Source organism: Rhipicephalus microplus, chromosome 5 (assembly GCF_043290135.1).
Source record: "Rhipicephalus microplus isolate Deutch F79 chromosome 5, USDA_Rmic, whole genome shotgun sequence".
Classification (NCBI taxonomy): Eukaryota; Metazoa; Arthropoda; class Arachnida; order Ixodida; family Ixodidae; genus Rhipicephalus; species Rhipicephalus microplus.
In genome coordinates this window covers 72,631,843-72,653,227 of record NC_134704.1, presented here as the reverse complement: position 1 = coordinate 72,653,227, position 21,385 = coordinate 72,631,843, and the positions used below count along the sequence as shown (strand labels likewise).

Sequence of the window (21,385 nt, the reverse complement as noted above, 5' to 3'; positions counted from 1 at the left end):
CGGAATCTTTTGGTTTCGGTGGACGAAGTGGTGGAGGGGCATGTTTTGTGCATGTGGTACGTATCTATCTATATTATCGTGCAAACGAGAAGCTATGCTATTTGCCCCTCGCAGTGGACGTCCCACCTCCGTACACGCCCTCGACACCCAAAGAAGAGGATACTCCTAAGCGAGCGCCGCTACCATGGTACGAAGCTGCTTTTGTATATATCTATAGAAGTTTCAAAACACTATTTCGTGGTAGTCTCTCACCGTATATATGCACGGTGCATGTACCCATTGCGTCCTACAGTAGCACGTGTCGAACGACACCGAATTTATAGCGTCAAGATATATAGACACCACGCTCTCACCGGAGCTGTTAATGACGACTAACGTGCATGATTTCAAGTTCTCGTTTAGCTAGCTTCCAGGCATCTATAGCAATCATAGAGGTGGTATGATATGTACTACACATAGTGCGACGGTTCTGCATCGCACTAGCGCATGGTTGAAGCTTTGAGACGGCATGCAGTTAGTGCGTGCGTGCGTGTTGTCTGTATACTCTGTGACACCCCGAGTGATGGCGCTGGCGTGGGTTCGCGCAGCACTCCGCAGGTGACGGAGCAAGAGGCCCGGCAAGCCTTAACCAAGCACGTGGCCAAGCACTGCTGCTACGGCAAGGCGTGCGCGCGAGACATGGCCATCACCAAGATCGACCACACGTCCGCCTTCCACGTGAGTGGCCAATCAATCAATCAATCAATCAATCAATCAATCAATCAATCAATCAATCAATCAATCAATCAATCAACGCCGGAGTGACCTGTATCAGCGTGAACTCGTAGCCATATAGGTCGGCAAAACTTGTGGAGCTCACTCAGACTCACTCGTGAAATAAATTTTGCGCGTAGGATTCGCTCGGGCTCAGACTTTTTTTTATTGCAATAAAGACTTGCCTTTAAGGCACAATATTTTTGTTAAAAGTGTGCTGTTAGGCCGGTTGATTGATTGATTGATTTGTGGGGTTTAACGTCCCAAAAACCACCATTTGATTATGAGAGACGCCGTAGTGGAGGGCTCCGGAAATTTCGACCACCTGGGGTTCTTTAACGTGCACCCAAATCTGAGTACACGGGCCTACAACATTTCCGCCTCCATCGGAAATGCAGCCGCCGCAGCCGGGAATCGAACCCGTGACCTGCGGGTCAGCAGCCGAGTACCTTAGCCACTAGACCACCGCGGCGGGGCTGCTGTTAGGCCGGTGTTGTGTATGAAGTGAAGTAGTGTTTTGTGGAATCTGTTTTCATGTATCCAGCGGTTGTAACTGGCTGTGTCGCTGTTGCGAAGGCCGGCTTGAGCAAGGTGACGGGAGCGTTCTGCAGCTGCAACCCTTTACATGTCCATAAAAGGTGGTATGCATCTGCTTGCATCGCAGGAGTGGGACAATACGTACACGTATCCCCAACTCGTAAATGAGACCAGTTCCATGACCATATAACGGACGGTGTAAGGGCCACCCCTGCCCGAAGACTCACTACGATTTTTCCGAGTCGGACTCTCTCAGACTCGCACTCGCGAAAATTTTCTTCAATCTGACCCACTCTGGCTCGACCTCGAAACATTACTCACCCGGACTCATTCAGACCCATACTCTCGGCTTGATCTGAGTCTGAACGAGTCGAGTCCCATATATGCTCGCGGCACACGCGTGCAGTCAGCGTCAAAACTTTACGGACCACTAGACGCAAGAAGCAGCTGAAAATTCTGCCGCTTCGTCAGGCAGCCTCGGACATGAATTTCCGACCTGTTCAAAACTACGCTGACCACGTGTACTGAACTGTTCGACCGGATGCGGTCACAGGTGGCTGAGAAATTCAAAACTTTCTGATATCTAGTATAAGGTTTTGACGCAGAGTGCACACATGGTTGCTGTTTCGCGACGTCAGATGAGACGATCGCTCTTAGGTGACGGTTCTTATTTCGAAGCGCATATACCGTAATCGAAGCATGTAACAGGCGCGCACGTTTGAGAGTCAGACACTTGACACCATTCCTTTGTTAGTGATATGCTAGAGGTGTGACAACTTCGCATAAAAGACATCATGTGCTGAGTGGAAAACAGAACTACAGTAACAAAAACGAAGTGGCTCTCAGCTACGTTGTCATCGTCGTGTATTCACACTTTAAGGTGGACACTGTAACCAGTGTCGTTGTATGCAGATGACACACCGGCGAAATCGCGAAACAAAGCGCATTTGCGAGTGTTTTGCACAGCAGTTCACGTGACAAATACGCATGAAACGGCAACGGACATAACTCCTAACCGCGCCGATAAAGCGAGCAACCACTGAACACGCCCGGCACCGCGGTGTAGCGCTGGTCGATTATCGGGTCGATCGGGCGAGCGAACATTGGGAAAAGACGCTGGCTGTGTTTGTCTCTTCGTACATTGTCCCAACAGCTTGTTAAGTGGCCTGGAAACGGTAGAGTTTGAGCAGGCGCGCCGATGTAGACTGTCATCGCCGTTCGAGATCGATCGCTTATACATTTATCCCGAATAAACCTGCCAGCAGGCCTCTGTGGGTAGTTGATGCCGAGCGTCTGTTCCCTCTGACGCATGGGAGCCCCTCAGGCGAGATGCCGTCTGACAATAGCGACAGCTGCATTTCTTGTATTGCGATAGCAATTATCTGAACAGTCTTGGCTGGTTTTTTGCCGCCACCGCCGCCGTCATTCACGTATATGTATATGTATTTATATTATATACGGAGAAGAATGCGCTAGTATCCTCTTTCTGCGGAGTGAACATCGCCTTTCCGCTCGGGTTCGTCTTCGCGCGCGCTTATCTTATGAGCAAACAGAGGGGGGGGGGGGGGGTGATCGTTGCTGCGCTATCACAGCAACGATCAGCGCGCGGCCAGTGCTTCTACCGCAGGCGGTAGCTTCTACGGGCTGCGCTCTCAACGCGAAAAAATGGTGCGAAAAGTGTACCTGGAGCGGCCGTGTTTTCTTACAGCAGCGTTTTGTAGAGTTACGTGTGATCGTATCTAAATGAGTTCACTGCCAGCCTCACCTCGTATATCTACGCCGTCCCTACGCACGAGCCCTGTTGTGGTCATCTATAGATGACCACAACAGATTACTGTGACCGCGCCGCAGGTAGCTTGGTTACTTAGCAAGCGCATATTTACTACAAGTAGTATTGCTCCTAGAATGCTAGCCCCTATTCGTAAAACATTCGAGTATGTTGCTATCGCATTCATTTCTTTGCCCTTTTGGTGAAACAGGGACTTTGTTTTTTCAGAACCGCAAAAAAAAAAAAAAAACTGCTTAACGACCTACTAGTTACTGCCAGGCGTCAGATACATTCAATAAACATGTTAATTCTTTTCTCTGAATCAATGTATAAACTAACGAAGACAGCAGAAACGGTGCGCTTTCTTTCTTTCTTTCTTTCTTTCTTTCTTTCTTTCTTTCTTTCTTTCTTTCTTTCTTTCTTTATTTCTTTCTTTCTTTCTTTCTTTCTTTCTTTCTTTCTTTCTTTCTTTCTTTCTTTTACTGTCCGGTATATTTTTAAGTGGAACGCTCGAGTGCGTATCTCCCATTTCACTGGTGACAATGCACGGTGCTATAACTCCTAGTTCTTGTTGATATTACAACAGTAAATTGCATCGAACGAACGTGGCGATCGGCAGGAATGAATTTCTTTACAAATGTGCAAAGAGGGACACTCGTACCTGTGCTCAGTTGACTTGCGTTATTTTCTTTTGTTTCTTTTGAATGTGTTTGCATGTGTGTACGCGTGCTCCAAAGATTTCCGGCATCTTGCTTTTAAAAATTATTCACTACTGGAGCACTGTCGTAGGCGTGCACTGGGTCCCCCACCAAGAGGGGCGAAGATTCATCACAATGCCCACTCCTCCCACATTAATAAGCCAATGTATGGGGCAGATTTTGCGCCGCCCTCGTAGGTAACTATAGGGATTAGGTGGGGAGGGGGGGGGGGGGCTCCCCCTTGCCTCTTCGCCTGTGCGCCTATGAGTGCCGCTGCGACATTTCACTGACTGTCAATCACTCATGTTTCAGAGACATTTTGTAAAAAATAGCAACGTATGTTATTCAGACAGGACGACATTACGCAGTTGTGCGCTCTGTTCAACTTATGTTACTTCAGTCCTTGTCTCGTTGAATCTATCTGCTGCGAAAGCTATCATATTGTTACGAGACTTCATCACGCTGAAGAATCAAGACAGACAGCGAGAAAGACGACGTGATTTTGGGATGTGGGGCACGCTCTGGCTTGCCATCTCGGCTTAGGCTTGGCGTCGTGCAAATATATCTTAGCTGCAACCTCGTTTCTCTGTGTACCCTCTCGTAACAATATCATTGCAGCTAATTTTCGCCATTCTAAACAGTGACAATCTTTGACCAACGTCATTCTAAACAAAAGTGCGAATTAGTGCGTGTTCTTTCTTTTTCAAATATTTGCCTAAGGGTTAGGGTGGCCATGAAATACGAGAATGCGCACCAAACTTCCGTGCACACGCGTAACGCAGTGTGACTCGCTTTCCAGTACACCTTGGAGACGTTCACTGAGAAGCGGCAGACAGCCTGGTGCTTCGAACCGTACACAGGTGAGTCACGTGGGTCGTTTTTTTTTTCTTTTCTTCTCCAAAACCAGCGTTAAGACTTACGCATCGTATACACGAGGAAAAGGTTGAAAGCGTCAAGGCATCTTTCAATGTATTGCCTTGGCAATCAGCGCCGTCTCCCTCGCCCAAACCTGCAAGTTTATGCCAACCATGCACTCAACGGCCAAAACTATAAGAAAAACAAAAGTGTACCTTTTGATCTTTTCGATGACATTCTTTAAAGAGGCACATTCACTCTCAATTTAACTCCCACGAATCTGACGTGAATGCAGTTGTCTCCAAATAGAGTTAAAATGACTCTTTAAAGTGAGTCACAAAAGTGGCAAGTTAGAGCGCACCAAAATGAGTCAAAGGACCATTTTTTATCATAGTAAATTGCCCCGCTCGCTAATTGCGACAGAGTACATCAAGCCCCGCCGACAAAATCTTAGCAACTAGATGTTTGAGGAATCCGGCGTAACGCACCTAATGTTACTACTTTACACCGGTCACATGGGAGTGTCCGTCGTTTTCACTTGCGCTACGGTGACTCGGTTTCGTGTCAATTACACTGTTCGAGAATGAACTAATTCGGGGACACGATCGCGTGAATTTCGATAGAAACAGTAATTCTAACTCGGAGATTCGTCACAAATTTTATACATTGACTTTGAGACCAGCATTTCTTGCGGTTGGTATTTCAATATAGTTAACGCCTCAGTACCTACTTAGCAGTGGCGTTGAGAATCTTAGCACGAAGAATGTTTCTGAACTCGTCAGTTTTTCAACTAAGGGATGTGCGTCCACCTTGTGCAGTCCTTTGGCCAAATCCCTGGCTCCAGAACATTCCTTGTCGTGGATCTCTGCAGTGGACCTGCTCTCTTGCTCAATTACTTCTGTGATGCCTTCAAACCTCCACCTTCCCACAAAGTTCTGTCTTGTTTTAATTTTAACCAAAGCAACTATTCACGTAAATCATGCAGTATCTGGGACCTATACCTGTCAAATCGGGCCATCCTTTAAGGAATTGTCGTGCGTTACGGGAGTGCAACAAACGTACGGCATCGATCGTTCGGAGGTAACCGGTCGATGACCTTGCACGAAGGTACCTCGTGACACGTGGTCCCCCTTTTTTTTCTTTTTTTTTATTTCGCCCACTCGTCGAGAATCCCGGAAACATTGAATATATAGTAGCTGTTATCACGGACGGGAATTATTTGCTTACTAATTAATGTGCTGTGCATCTTCTACATTGAATATATTGGGTTTAGAGAAATGCTTTAACAGCTATCTCATTCCTAGTTGTTAAATGAGTACGTGAACCCATAGACAATAAAAAGCGACACTGCACATGTCAGTTGCAAAAGCAACGCACGTGAGAAAAAGAAATTGACCTCTGTCTGACTTTCAAGGTGAAACGCATGCACAAGAGCGTTTTCTGGGTTTGTACCAGGACGAATAGAGCTATCACTCGAATAGGTTTGGTTGCCGTCATTTTCGGAACCGTGTGTGGATAATTTAAAGCTCGGCCCGTATCAGCTCGAAGACCGACGAAAGAGCCCGTAAGAGCGCCGACTCGCGGTTTCCAGGTGGTCCGGTGGACGGACCGTCGGCGGGTCCCGCTCCTGGTCCCTGGGAGGTTCCGGTGCCCTCGCCGACGCCGTTCCAGTGCCAGACGACCTCGGTGGAAGTGCCCCACACGGCCTCGGTCAAGACTTGCCACACCTGCGGCGGCGTCGGAAGGAAGCGGTGCGCCACCTGCAACGGAAACGGATACGTAAGTACACTGACCTTATTTGTGCGCGGCTGTGTACTGTACGCATCGTGACGTCATTCGAGAGCGCCGCAAAGGTCGAGTAAAACAGCGAACTCATATTTATCGCGAGCATACCAGACGCGTTCATTCTCATAACACAATTGGATTTTTTTTTAAAGTATTCCAGAGCTGTTTAGAACAACCGATTGGATATGCGATCGACGACTAAGCTAAGCTGCATACGATATTGCAGTCAGAGTGCAGGAATCAGAGGAAATACGTAACTGGGTCCCAGTGCACGCGTTCGTAATATTGCGTTGGGCTGAGGCTTACAGTTCATGAATCATCGTATTTTGGGTAGGTAGGTTGAATAAAAAAATCTTCGAGGCATAGTGCTGTACTATACGAGAGCAGCGCGCCCGAATTGCCCTTGCAATACACCTGTAGTGTTACCTTGTGAGCAGCATCAAAGATGACCAACGTAGCACAAGGACGTTGCTTTTTTTAATATACATATATACATCTGTGTCAAAACTCTTTCATATAAACAAGCCCTATAGGCTCGTGTGAGGAAAGAGGCGCCCCGACACATTGTTTCGATATCGCCTACATTACAGGCAGTTGGGGATGATGGAGGACGGGAGAGAAGGAAATACAGACTCCTGGTTCATTCAAAAACCTTCCGAGAACGTCTCGTGGATGTTGTGCTAATGTTGTCGTTTTATCAGCATGCTTACAGCAACCATAGGCGCACGCAGGGGAGAGGGGGGCGAAGGTTTGTCGCAGCGCCCACCTCCCTATCACGCGAATCTATGAAGCTGACATTGCGTCCCCCCCCCCCCCCCCATGTTGCAGAGCCCTCTTTCTCTATTGTGGCAATGCGCCTGGCTGACTTTGCGCTCACCTCCCTCCCCGACCTATTTAATGACTAGATGGTGGGCGCCCCCCCCCCCCCCCTTGTGCAAGGCTGTTACTCGTTTTGCCATCGAGACGTCGCGCTGTTCGTTGTATACTACAAAATCCGTCTGACCAAGAAGCTCTATAGAGGCGCTTACGAGTTGTGAAACTGAGTCGACTGAAACGTCACGTTTGTTATCTGTCGATTCCTTTAGGAGCAGTGCAACTACTGTCAGGGCGACGGCCAGAAGCGAAGTCTATCGGGCGACAACGATCGATGTTTCCAGTGTCACGGCATGGGTCGGATGCGGTGAGTGCGATTGACGCCTGTCGATCGATACCTATCGGAGTTGGTCGATACCATTCCTGTTTTTGAAGTGACCGGGAGATACCACGTTGATAAATGTCACAATTAGGTATGTGCGAATAATGACATTTATAACCGAATCGATTGCGAATACAAGTCGAATACCGTACGAATAATTTTCTGATAGTAAGGCAACCAACCATTTTTCAAAGCAGCCCTAGACTGGAAATGAAACAATTTTCGAAACAGCCCGAAAATTCCCGAACATTTCCAGTTGAATAAATAGTCACAAGCTTTATCGAAGGAACATTACGAATATATCAAACCGGCAAAGAAAATTACCAGTTTTGTAGGCTGATACAAGCTCGTATACAGCAGCAAGCAACTATAGCCTTCAAAATTTTTTGTAACTACGTGCTAAAATATAGCAGTGACTACAGTATTCACTGTGGTACATTATCCATGAGCTTTTAAGTGAGAGTCACACATAAATGCTCAACAATTTTCATCAGTTAACGTCATCATGAATGTCATGGTGAAGATGGTGAATTGATGACACTGTCGTGTTGACGACACTTGAGTTTGCAAAACGCTTTCGTCCGGTGATCAGTATAGCGTCGATAGTGCAGTTGTCGACTGCTTGCATCTGGGTAGTTCGATGATTAAAACAAGAAAAGTTACCTCTCGCTGTTCTAACGTCTCGGTCTTTCGAGCATTGTTCGGCGTCGCTGATTATTCCGAAGATAATAAAAAAAATATTCGGTACTTCGAATAGTATGCTGTTCGATTCATTCTTCGAAATTTTCGATTAACCGCACATCCATGTAGTCACAAAGGATCTATAACTATCACTTTTGATGGCTACAGGAAACTTAACTCTTTAATGAATGTTCTCGATGGAGTAATTTGCCCGCATACCTTGGGTGACTGGTCTAGTACATAGCCGGCGTAATCTATCGTATCTCACGTCTTCCTTTAAATTGACCTCTTTTACCTTATTCGTGTTCTTCAGTATACCTTAGCGTTTATCGACGTATGGCATCCGCATTTGACGCCGTGGTGTGAAGCGGAAGTGTTACTGCTTTGTTTCTCAAACTATGAGCTGTTTCTCAAACTATAAGAACAGCAATTTTGCTGTGGGACACGCCAACCAAATTAACTAAATTAAAGGGTAACTCTGCGACTAACGACACAGCATTTGATAGAGCTCACCGGCGCTCGTTGTCATCTCGCCAGGCCTGTCTGCTGTTGCAATGCACGAAGTTTATAGAGTAAACCATTACTAGCTCAATATATGTGTTCGCACTTGTTTTACCCGTCTTGTGCTCCAGGTGGCTGACGGCCTTTCACCGTGCTGGCACGTTTCTGACAGCTGCATAGCCGCGGAACCGACGAACCGTCGTAAAAGGCGAAAGCTACACTCTAAAAAGTTTTGTGGGGGAAGTGCGCAGTTACTCCCGAAAAGGGCTCTTTGCTCCTTCTAAAGACGGAGTGCGCAAAAAAGATTGCACACGGGACGGCGAGAAGGGGGGGGGGGGCACTTTTCTCCTTGTGGAGTAAAGCGCCCGTTTTTTTGGAGTAACTGCAGGAATGTTCGCGCCGTGTGCAAACGACCCATCGGTGTCTACTCAAGCCTGCTTCCTTTCAGACGGTGCCTTAGCGTAGCGTAGTGTGGTGGTTAGTGTACGCGCATGCTGACATAGTGGTCGTCAGTTCGAATCCCGTGTGTTTGCTGCGAATTTTTCCGAAACTAATTTCTGAATGTGATGCTTGCATATCGATAGTACATCTAATCAAATGCCAGCACGCACTTCGAAAGACTGGGCAAGCCAACAAAAATATGATTTTTCTCTTGCTAACTGTTGCTCCTTCGAGGAGTAACCGCGAAACTCCTTAGCAGTTACTCCCAAAGTGGTGCAATCGGTGTGGCAAGTTAGTTACTCCCCTAAAGGAGCAACCTCGACACCCCTTTTCCTCATTTACTTTTTAGAGTGTAAGCGTGCGTATGCGCGAGTGCCGCGATGTAGCTGTGGTTAAGGCGGGTGTCACTGAGCAGCGTCTCTCCTGTCACACTCCCGCAGTTGTTGGAAATGTAACGGCGACGGCGTGGCTCCATGTCGCGCTTGTTCCGGTACCGGCCAGATCAAGTGCTACATCAAGCTCACCGTGGTATGGTAAGTGATGTTTTACACCGCTGGAAGTGCATTGCATGCGCGCATCTCTAAGCGCCCTCTATGGACCATACCATATATAGCTCCCCGGATCGATGGGAAAACCTGATTGTGTGCAGGAAGCGTTATGCTGCATGACGGCGCTGTGTTCCATATCTCTGTATTGCGATCGTGAGGAGTGATTTATCTCATACACGTAAAATAAAAAAAGGAGGCACACACTTCATCTTTCCTTTGCAACTCGGCAAATCCTGTAGACTCCTTCAAAGCTCCTGTTTCTGTATATACGTATATAATGGCTTGCAAGGAAATACCCAGAGGTGGCTCTGAAGAGGACATTGTGGGGGAGGGGGGCATCTTGCACATGTATACCTGTTATCTCCGAAAGCACACGTATTTCTACAGCACAGACCCACCGGTTTGCCGAACCATACCGCGCGCAGTATACGACGACGAACGCACAAGGCCACACAGGTTCGACTCCCCGCTGTCTCATTCAAGTAATTAGGCCACGGCGTCATAAGCCGAGCCGGATTCAGCGGTGTTTGTAGTGACGCTCATCGAATTGGGCAAAAGTGAGAATATGGTCATTCGCGCGAAAGGCGAAACGACGTCTCCAATAATAGAAATCATTTCCCTTGCTCTCTTTGCGACTGGCATGGCTGTCGAGTTGAGCAGGCGATTTTCATTCATTCGTTCAAGACCACAGGTATGCGTTTTCGTGTCACTGACCCATCCTGTACATGTTGCATTGGTGTCGAAACCACTAGGAAATAAATTCGTGCCTTGCCCACACGTGTGGCCAGCTTGTATATATAGAGCGCTGATGACGTACTAACCCTTTCGAAATTTATCCTAGTTGAATTATATAGACGCACGCGCTGCGGCAACCGCGTACAGCGTCATTTCCTATAAAGACATTCGCGACGTCGCCTAAACGTAGTACAATACGCTTCGGTCGCGCGTTTGCAGCGACACCTATATATACTCTGTGCGATGCGAAGCAAAGCTGCGAAATGTTGTCCGTGAGGTCGCTGCTTACGAGTGCGGCGCGACGGATCAAGTGCGCTCGTGACTAATCGTGCTGTTGTCCTCTCTCAACGGCCCGCAGGTCGACGAAGACGGATGACCACGTGGTCGAGCACTCCTTCGTACCGGACGATCAGATAAAGTTTGTCTCGGGCCAGCTGGTCTTCGAAGAGCAGAACTCGAGGGTGAGTTTATCTTCACCGGCTTATCTGAGACTCATTTGTTGTGCATTAGCACAGATTATGCTTAGGATTCGTGGCTTAGCACTCGAACTTCAAGAAAGGGCACATATGTCCTTTATAAAGTGGTCTTTCAGTACTCACGGACTGAAACGTTACATGTGGCTGGCATGTCGACATACGGCTGGAATGTGGTTTGCCCCGCCATTGTTGATTCCTCTAGACAGCAGGAACCGAAAATGGTCCTATATTTATGGCAGTTCCGAAGGAGCAATTCAGAGCTTTGACAAAGACCGTCGCTGGGACTTCGGCTAAACTCATCGACAAAGCCAAACTTATCGAAACTCATACCCGCTGGTTTCCCGCACATACGATACAAGTGGACGAGACTAGGGTGGACCACAACGAGGTGACGAATGACCTGCCACGAGGACTCGCTTTGCGTGGTAGTCAAAACTCAACCGACGCCCACTACCGTTCCGGGGATCATATGAACTTACAACGATACCAGTAGGTGCGATACCATATGAACTTATGAACTTACAACGATACCAGTAGGTGCTAATACTTGAGGCATGGGCTATTACCGCCACCACAGGTAAAGTTAAGCAGAGCTCAGGCAGTAACGCTACGTTTACTGCAAACCGGGACATACCCCACTCCGTACCTCTTAAATAAAATCCACCACGAAAGCGAAATTAGGAAAGAATGCAACTGAAATTGCACACATGCTGGCGGGCTGTCCCTCAACTCTCGCCGACCCTGATAAAAATGTCTTTACTGGCGGAAGATGATACCAAGCTCTTCATATAAACTATACGGGCTGTCCAGATGGTCCACGATGGCGCCGTATGTAGGGCTCGGCCTGACCGTGCCGACGCGGAGCGGCCCGCCACGGTATGAAGAAATCATGACTTCAGTACTCACGTTAATAGAGTTTTGTTTAGTGAATGAATGACTGGAATGCGCAATTCATCGAGATGACCTCGACCTGTCGCTGTATACGAATCTGGCCGCTCCATGTAACGTATATACGGCTCTCCAAGGAAGATGGTAGAAACGAAAGCACATGATCCATTATTTAGCCGTAAGTAGCCACGTTTCAGCCTGTGAGTACCGTACATCACCGCACACTGTACCCAGTTATAAGTAGCTGAAACAGGCAGCATTAAAGGTATTCGGAAGTGTCATTATACTGACAACAGCGCAACAAACGACAAGGGATATGAAGAACACAGACGAACGACGAACTTACAGCTGTGGTTTATTTCCGAAACGGAACAGAATATAAAGAAAAAGGCACGTCAACAAAAAACTGCAAACCACTATTTGCAAAAAAAAAAAAAAAACACACAAAGGAGAATGCGTGTGGGACAAATAGTGCACTCTTTTTTTTTTTTTCGTGAAAGCAATGGACGGGATGCTCACGCAGGTATTGCCAAGTCTACCAACTTCTGCTGCCTCAATTGTCTCGCGCGTTTGTTGGGATTGCAAATATTTTGGTTCGAAATCTTTTGTTAACGTGTATTTTTTCCATTATATTCCGCTACGTTTGGGGAATAAACTTCAGCTGTAAATTGGGGGCTCGTCTGTGTTCTTTCTATCCCTTGTCCTTTGTTGCGCTGTTGTCAGTATAATGAAAGCTGTTTTTTTATTTTCAGAATTGAATTGAATTGACCTTATTTCTACTGTTTATAACAGAAAGGAAGCAGAAGCTAAAGGTCATGTGGCCTGACAAAGGCTTCTGCTCCTACGGCAGTTCGGCACGCAGGCCGTGTACATAGCAAAAGTCAATACAAATCATACTGTACGGACATATTGCACTGAATAGTGACGAAACTAAAAGAACATGTGTACAAAAAAGTGGAAAAGTGAGAATAAACACGTTATGTCTGCAAAGAAACAACAAAAAATGTTACATAATACACTGATAGGTCATTTTGCCCAAGTCAACAACCAAAATTTCCAATTAAGACACGGAAATTGAAAATACGTGCAGCTTGTATGCTTGAACCACCTACTTGTCCAACGATTTGCTCTCTTAAAATATATGCGTCCCCCGGCGCCCGATCCCGGATGTATCTCCGATTCGGGAAAGGCGCGCACCATCCGCGACATGCCATTCCCCTGCTTTTTTTTTATAGGGAAAGTGTTCACATGCAGTAAAGCATTTATGTTCTCAGGGCCTTTCCTGTTGATTCTTTCGAAAGTTTTGGTGGTCGCGGGATCGGTTCCCGGCTGCGGCGGCTGCATTTCCGCCTCTAGGCCAGTGTGCTCAGATTCGGGTGCACGTTAAAGAACCCCGGGTGGTCGAAGTTTCCGGAGCCCTCCACTACGGCGTCTCTCATAATCATATGGTTTTGGGACGTTAAACCCCACATATCAATCAATCTTTCGAAAGTTTTAAAAATTTTCACATAGTTTATAAATGGACGGGCAACGCAATCTCTGGATTTCTATTCAATAATGACTACGTTGCTTCTGAACATCGCTCAGCCGACATCAGCCAGCGCGAGCCAGTGCTTGTTGTATCGCAGTTGTTACGGTAGCCGAATTCAGTCAGAACTTATCGTGGACACCACACCTGTTACGACGACTTGGGAATACATCGTCTTCAAAACATCGTCTTTATTTTGATAATTACGCCAAAAACGCACGCTATGGGCTTGAACTAAACGAAGGGGCCTTTGTTTGGTACTAATTACGTCATTCACACGATGCTGTTGACGTCATCTACAGGACGACGTCATTCGCGCGCCCTAATTTGTCCCTCGCAGATTTGGCCGATCAACCATTTTCCCGACATGACGGTCAACATGGCCTCCGTGCAACTGGTGCAGAAGCACGCGGCCGCTTTCAAGTCGGAGAAGATCCTCATGCAGGTAAGCCGGTCACAATGCCATCGGCGCATGCGCAGTGTTGACGTTTACGAGAAGCACGGACTGCTGGGCGAGTTGGTAATCCATCTCAACTGAGTTGCGTGAAAAAAAAAAATTGAAGTACATAAGTTTGAATGGGCAGGCAACGCGATATATGGATCGGTATTCAATAATGACTATACGTTGCTGATCAACAGCGAATCGCCAATGCTATAGCTAAAATGCGCCATCGCTCAGCCGACAAATGCAAGGCAGGGGACACAAAAGGTAGAACTCCTATCTATAAACGGCCTGGCAGGCCCAATGGCACGGTACGGCTGTGATACACAATGAAAGAACCTTCGATTATGTATCACAGCTATTTCAGGCCGGCCCGCCGTGCTATTTTTATAGATAACTTTGTGCCTTTTGTGCGCTCTGCTTGCATATTCTATGCTACCCGAATACCTGTCTGTTGGTGTCCTGTTTGTTTCGGCCGTTGTCAAGACTGGCGCCAAACATATTCTACTTGAGGCCAGGGCGTATAGGCAGAACTTGTTAGTTTTTTTTTTTTGGGGGGGGGGGGGGGGACAAGAGCGCACGGTCTTGGTGTGCTGTACCCTGGCTGCGTCACTGTCTTGGGGCTCAGCTGTATATATATGCTGAAAGTGGCACTTCTAGGATCGGAAGGGAGGTGGGGGTGTGGCGAAGGTGGCTTAGGGCATCTCTTTTGTGATTCTTAAAAGAGAAAAGAAGAGAAAAGTGAGCCCCGTAACTGTCTGCATCAGAGTGTGACACCTCAACAGTAGCTCACAAGGGGTGGGGTTGAGGAGGGATTAAAATGATATGATTAAAAGGTATAGAGATAGAGAGGGGGGGAGGAGAGAGCGTGGCGCAGGGGCAGCGACATCCAGAAGCAAGGAGAAGATAGGAAAGACGGACACGGTCGCAGGAGTCCGAGGACGGGGCACCACTCGGCGAGAGCTCTTGTCGGCGTCGGGAGATAGCGTAGGGCGAACCAGTCGGCCAGAGCTGCGCTGTCGTCAGAAATCGCGGGGGCACAGCCGGTCGGCACGAAATCCAGAGGGCGAGTCCTCGGGGCATCTTTTAGGAACTACTGTAGGGAAAGCGATCTGGCAGTCCGGGGGGTGACGTCGATAGGCCGGTTAAAAATATAAGGGGCTAGCACAATGAAGTTCACCCCTTTAAGAAGTCAATACCACTTGTCGCTTGTTAGCTCCATCGACACCGCTCGTTCGTAAATTTTCCGCCTAACACTGTGCGTACGTGTACATTCTCAACTCGATTACGTTATTTCTTCGATACACTATTATCATTGCATTTTTAAAATAATAGCTTACCTTACGCGACTAACGTATTTCTTGCTGACATCGATGCGGGTGCCATTAAAAGCTTTTTTGATACAGGCCTTATCGCTGTGAACACATGCATGGTCCCGCCAACCTTCGTTTTCCTCATGCACGTTGCGCACCCTCGATGCGTCCTTGCGTCCGGTGGCGGCTACGCAAGCGTGTCGAATCGAGCGTGGCCGCGGAAACACACGCGCGCGATTCGCCAATCGCGAAACCGCCTAGAGCGTTTCAGCCGCAAATTATATATATATATATATATATATATATATATATATATATATATATATATATATATATATATATATATATATATATATATATATACACGTTCGCGAGTTGTCTTCCTTAATGCGGAATTCGTGCATTCTCCGCGTGTAAGGATTTAAGAAAAAAAAAAAGAGCGGCCGGTTTCGACGCGACGCACGTGCTGCGTGGGCCGGACTGGGCCTTAATTACTCGAGTCGAGTGCACGAAGGCTATGCTCGTGCGTTTGGCAACTGACGAAGCGTGAAAAAAAAACTGTCTTCTAAGCGAGCTTTAGCCGAGCGCACGGCTATTAGTGTTCGAGCCGGCGAAGTAAATCCGCGTAATTGAATTGTTGATGAAGCAGCCGATAAAACAATCCGCAGCGTCTGTGGTATATAGTCACGCTATACCCTAGCTTTGCGTTTGCCCGAATTTCCGTCCCTTGACGTCTCCCGTCGTTCGCTTACGTTTGTACGTGAATAAATCGCGAGGCAAAATGAATAAATAAATAGTTAGGTTAATATTAACCCCGGGCGAGTCATGCACCTGCAAAAGGCAGTGAGAAACCATCTAAAATTGGGCGCCAATCCTTTACTCAGTCGTGCCTGTCACGTACCTAATTGATGATGACGTGTGACCACCCATGTTTCATTGTGACAGTGTCAAAGAAGCTATAGTTTCGCAGAAACTCCGGTGTCGTTGGCTGTGAGCAAAAACTAATTTTGTTCGTGACCGAAAAATCGAGAAAGACGCTGATAAAACGAATTATCAAAATTTTCTGTTCGGGTGAGAATTGAACCCAGGCCACCTACGTTACTAGTACGCAGGTGTTCTACCACAGAGCCACGCTAATGCTTGAGGCTCCTTACGAAAAAGAAGGGGGGAAAAAACGCCACCTGAATGTCATGCGTGGGGAGTCTGAAGTGGTTCTAAGAGAGGAAAAAGAAGAGAAAAGTGAGCCCCGTAACTGTCAGCATCAGGGTGCGACACCTCAACAGTAGCTCAGAGGGGATGGGGTTGAGGAGGGATTAGAAGGATAGAAGTAAAGGTATAGAGAAAGAGAGATGCGCTAAGCCAGCGAGCGAGGACATATCGAGGGGATAGGAGAGATACGAAAGATGGAAGCACGGTCACAGGAGTCCGAGGACGGGGCACAACTTGCGTGAGCTCTTGTCGGCGTCAGGAGATGGCGTAGGGCAAGTCCAGTAGGTCAGAGCCACGATGTCGTCGGAGATTGGCGTCAGGAGATGACGTAGGGCAAGCCTAGTCGGCCAGAGCTACGCTGACGTCGGAGATCGCGAGGGCACAACCGGTCGGCACGGAATCCAGCGAGTCTTCCTTAACACGTATAATACCGCTTGGCATTAGCGTGGCATCACGCCAGGCGTCAAAAAAAAAAGGGGGGGGGAGGGGAGAGAATTCGCGCAGCTAGCGGGTGTTTTAACGGTCAATCCTAACGCAAAGTGCTCTCACATTTAATCATGATCGACAAAGTAAGCACCTGCTATAGTGAACTATAGTAGATTCGTAAGTGGCGTGATGCCTTGCCGAAGAAGTGGGCCCATCGCTACTTGCAATATGATGAATTATGTCGTATAGCGGGCACTTGGCAAGTGTACTCGCAGTATCTTACAACGGCCTGGTAGAGCTGAAATCTCGATAGGCCTAGAACGAGGTCATCACAAGCTTTAAGCACGAACGGCAACTCGGGCGGGATCCAGAGGACCCGGGACCATGCCGATAAGCGCGTGCAGGGTTTTTCTTCGGGGAGGGAGGGGGGGGGGGCGAAGGTTCGTCGCAGCGCGCCCGCCCTCTTCCTATCATGTCAATGTATGAGACTGACTTTGCCCTTCTCTTATGTATCCAGACCCCCTCTCCACATTGTGCGCATGCCTATGGCCTGGTCTTCGTCCTACACCTCCGTCCTGGGTGGAGCCCCCGGGTTAGCGAGATTCTCACGGGCTCCTGTTAGCTTCTTCAGGATATGATCAACGAAGTCTCTTCTCTCTCTCTCTTGGGTAGTTTAAAACGGCCATTGTTACGTGGACAGACGTTCGCTTCCTTGTGGCGAGCTTGAGGCACCTGCCGAGAAACGAAGTCGGGCTGTACCAATTACGAAGGCGATGCGCACGTGTGTATACACACGGAAATATGAAAATTTTCGGGGGTGTGGAGAAACCGAATCCCCCTCCAAGCCCCCCCCGTGAATGTCGAGCCAGTGAAGTGAGTCAACATGTAGCCGTAAAGAAATTTGACAGTGCGCCACGGAATACGACGATCCCTCTTGTAAAAGGTCTCGCCCAAACTGCTGCAATGACAACTTTAGAGATTGTCTGTTAATTTCATTTTAGGTTGTGTCTAACGAAATAAGCGAGCGCTCGCTTACTCTCGCTCTTTTGGTTGCGATCGTAATTTTACAATTTTGCGGTATATCGGCGTTGTCGATGCGTACTTCACCGGGCCACTCGGCATGTCCGCTGTTTGATCACCATCATGACTGCGCCTATACTACACGGCAAAGGATTCTCTAAAGTTCCGTCAATCAGCCTGGTCCTGCATGTGATTTCTGCTGCACGTTATACCTGCAAACTTCTTAATTTCATCCTAACGCCCCGCCGCGGTGGTCTAGTGGCTATGGTACTCGGCTGCTGACCCGCAGGTCGCGGGATCAAATCCCGGCTGTGGCGGCTGCATTTCCGATGGAGGCGGAAATGTTGTAGGCCCGTGTGCTCAGATTTGGATGCATGTTAAGGTACCCCGGGTGGTCGAAATTTCCGGAGCCCTCCACTACGGCGTCTCTCATAATCATGTGGTGGTTTCGGCCCGTTAAACCCCACAAATAAATCAATCTGCCCACCTTGTCTTCCTCCTCGTGCATTTGCATTGAAACCAGTCTGTTACTCTTATCTGGCCTACGCTCTTCATGCCCTGTCCATGCCCTAATTGTTCCTTTGAGGTCGCTCCTATCATCTTCCTTTCCGTTGCTCGGGGCGTCGTCCTCTATGTAAGTTGAACACTCTTTGTAAGCCTCCGCGCCGTTTACACCACCACGCAGAAACCAGACGACGTTCGTGGCGGTAAGTCACGTCGTTTTGATGTGCCTGTGAGCGATGTGCTACGGTTATGTATAAAGGAAATGCTACGTATTTACCAGCACAAAGTTATCTTTTCTTCTTTTAAAAAACCTGACACGGCCACACTGACCGGCCACCTTGTCACGAGGATGTCGAAACTTGACAACAACAAAAAAAAGCATTGCTGCGCACGTGCCAGAAACTCGCGGAGCGCGCCGCGAATATCGTTGCACGCATCAGTCTGCAGCAACGTCGAGCGTACGTTGGACAAGTGCACCGCTTTGTTCCGTTCGTGTTTGCTTTTTGACGAGGCCGTGCCTTCCGCGGCTCCGTTTGCCGCTTGTGCCGCGCACGTCGGTCCGCCTGTCCGGCCCGCCTTCCTGGGTGGCAGCGTGCCACGGTAAACACGCGCCGCCATGCACTGGTAGTGCTCGCCCCGGCGAAGACTCTGCGAAGACTGATCGAGCGTGGGCCGTGAGTGATGAGGGGCCCCTTTAACTAGCAGCCACCGACCGTTTATTGAGCGAGTTCACTCGGCCTCACTTGTGCGCTGCGCTGTGAAGATCTGCAGCCAGGCGGAGCGACCTCCTCGTTCACGGCGGCGCATTCGTCGCTGTATAGCCCTGATCCTCTGACGAGATCTTCAATAAACGGACGAGTGACGAACGCCAGCGGCCCAGTGAATTCACTGTTTCCTAGTTATCGCGAACCTTGTTCCTTCACCCGAACGAACCTTGCGACTAATATAACTTCTATAATTATTTATTTCGTTAGTTTCGCTGTTTCGGGCATTTTTTTTATTTTAATTTTGTTGATCTGAATCAACGATGCGATATACTGTGCAGTTGCTGCCCATAGGCGTGCGCAAGAGGGAGACAGGGGGGTGCGGCCGCCCTTTGAGTCACCTAGGAAAGAAGGGGGGGGGGCGCAAAGTCTGCTCTATACATTGACTTTAATAGGAGGGGAGGCGCTGCAACAAACTTTCGCCGCCACTGAATGGGAACCCTGCACACGCCTATGGCGCTGCCCGATCCATTTCGGAAACATTTATTTAGATTTCGGGTCCCTGTGAATTACGAAGGAAACGACGCATGACTATGTGACATAGACCCTTATTATTGGCGCGTCTGTTAAAGAGTTAGGTAGCGCTAAAATTAGGTCGCAGTAAATCCTTAACGTTTTTCGGAACGTATAAGCAGACCTCAGTTGTTTGTTGCAGCGTTGCTACAGGCGAAAGATGACTTGATCGTGGACTCTGCTGCGCTATAGCGTTGACTGAGTGCAAGCGCAAATGCAGAAAGGCAAAAAGGCTTGAGGAAGGTTTGTCTTTTTCCTGCGCAATATCCGCGACCTCGTATCAGGATGACATGTCAGTGGACCGGCGGATAGCGCGTGATGAATTGCAGCTACAAGAGCTTTGGATGCCTTCGGCATGCGAGGTCATTCATTTGCAATATCGGCTTTGCGATACACTACGCAGGTGACTGCAGCGAATGGTGAAGTTATACCGTGGGCATTTACAGTAACTAATAGGCAAAATTTCCAGCCAGCCAAAAACGGCATGTACAGCCATCAGCACGCTTGAACGCTCCGCTGCGTGGCCTCAACCAACTGGATGGATGGATGGATGGATGGATGGATGGATGGATGGATGTATCCGGCCGTGTCCTTTAGATCGGGCAGTGGCTCACGCCACCTAGCCATGAAGTTAAGTACTATCACTGTGTATTTAAGGATCAAATTTCACTCGCGCCTCGATTGTATAGCCACGTATCAGTTAGCCTCCTCTTGGTTATTTCTACCCGTTTAGTGTCTGTTTTGCCTTCACTGTCCCTAAATTTCAATGCTTTGAAAAATTCGGCGCCATTATCTTCGCCTTTGTGGAGCCCTTTACAGAACATCATCAAATGTTCAGCCGTTTCCTCCTCCTCTCCACAGGCACAACATATCGTGTCTGTGCCTTCATATTATGCTCGGACGTCTTGGTCCGCAGTACTCCCGTTCTAGCCTCGAAGAGCAGAGAACTACCCCGAGAATTATTGTTGATCTTTTCCCTTGCAATTTCCTGCTTAAAAGTTCGGTAGGTCTTCAGTGATGATTTCGTAAGCATTCCCATCGTCCACATGTCCCTCTCTGTTTCCTTCACCTTCTTCTTATCCGGTGTTTCCTTTTGGCTTGGTATTCTGCTGTTGTCTAAATACTTGCTTGACGATTTTCGAGTTCGTTTCCTCCATTTAGTATCGACATTATTCTTGTACAAGTAACTGAAAACTTTCCTAGCCCAACGCTCGTCTCCCATTTTTCTCAATCGCTCCACAAATTCTATCTTGCTACTAGCCTAGCTTCTCTGCACTCAAACAAGGCACTGCGCCGTGCTCCCGACCGGGTTGCAGAAATTAGGTGCCTTTTCTCATCTTCTAACCACTACCGCCACCACCACCACTCAAACAATGTTCATGCCATGTCACCCTGTACCCCGTGATTTTGGGTATTCCCGTGTGCTCCCAAAGCAAGTCTACCTATGCCACGGTTGTTTAATTTCCAATCTTGCTTGAACTTCTGATTTCATGCACAAGACCGCATTGCCGAACGTCAAACCCGGGACCATGACACCTTTCCGAATCCCTCTCACAACGTCATACCTATTGTAATTCCGCAGTGCCCTATTTTTTTTATTACAGCTGCATTCCTGGTGCCATTAGTCATTACGTATCTTTCGTGCTCCCTTAGATACTCAGCCCCGTTATTTATCCATACGCCCAAGTATTTGTATTTATCAACTATTTCCAGCGTGACTTCCTGTATCTTATGCTCACTGCCTTTGTTATAATTAAAAATTATGATTGCCGATTTTTCCTGCTGAACTTCAAATTTAACCTATC

The 21,385-nt window shown here is 48.0% G+C and overlaps 1 protein-coding gene across 3 annotated transcripts in view; it reads left to right on the top strand.

The window, feature by feature from the left end:
* The window catches only part of LOC119174420 (protein SSUH2 homolog), a 77,203-nt gene that overhangs the window by 45,441 nt on the left and 10,377 nt on the right, over positions 1–21,385 (top strand). For all 3 annotated transcript variants that reach the window (XM_075895665.1, XM_037425312.2, XM_075895666.1), the window contains 8 exons: positions 115–187; positions 588–717; positions 4,556–4,616; positions 6,203–6,390; positions 7,482–7,576; positions 9,655–9,747; positions 10,856–10,958; positions 13,730–13,834. In XM_075895665.1, the coding sequence (XP_075751780.1) occupies positions 115–187; positions 588–717; positions 4,556–4,616; positions 6,203–6,390; positions 7,482–7,576; positions 9,655–9,747; positions 10,856–10,958; positions 13,730–13,834 (848 nt within the window). The remainder of the gene's footprint in view (positions 1–114; positions 188–587; positions 718–4,555; positions 4,617–6,202; positions 6,391–7,481; positions 7,577–9,654; positions 9,748–10,855; positions 10,959–13,729; positions 13,835–21,385) is intronic.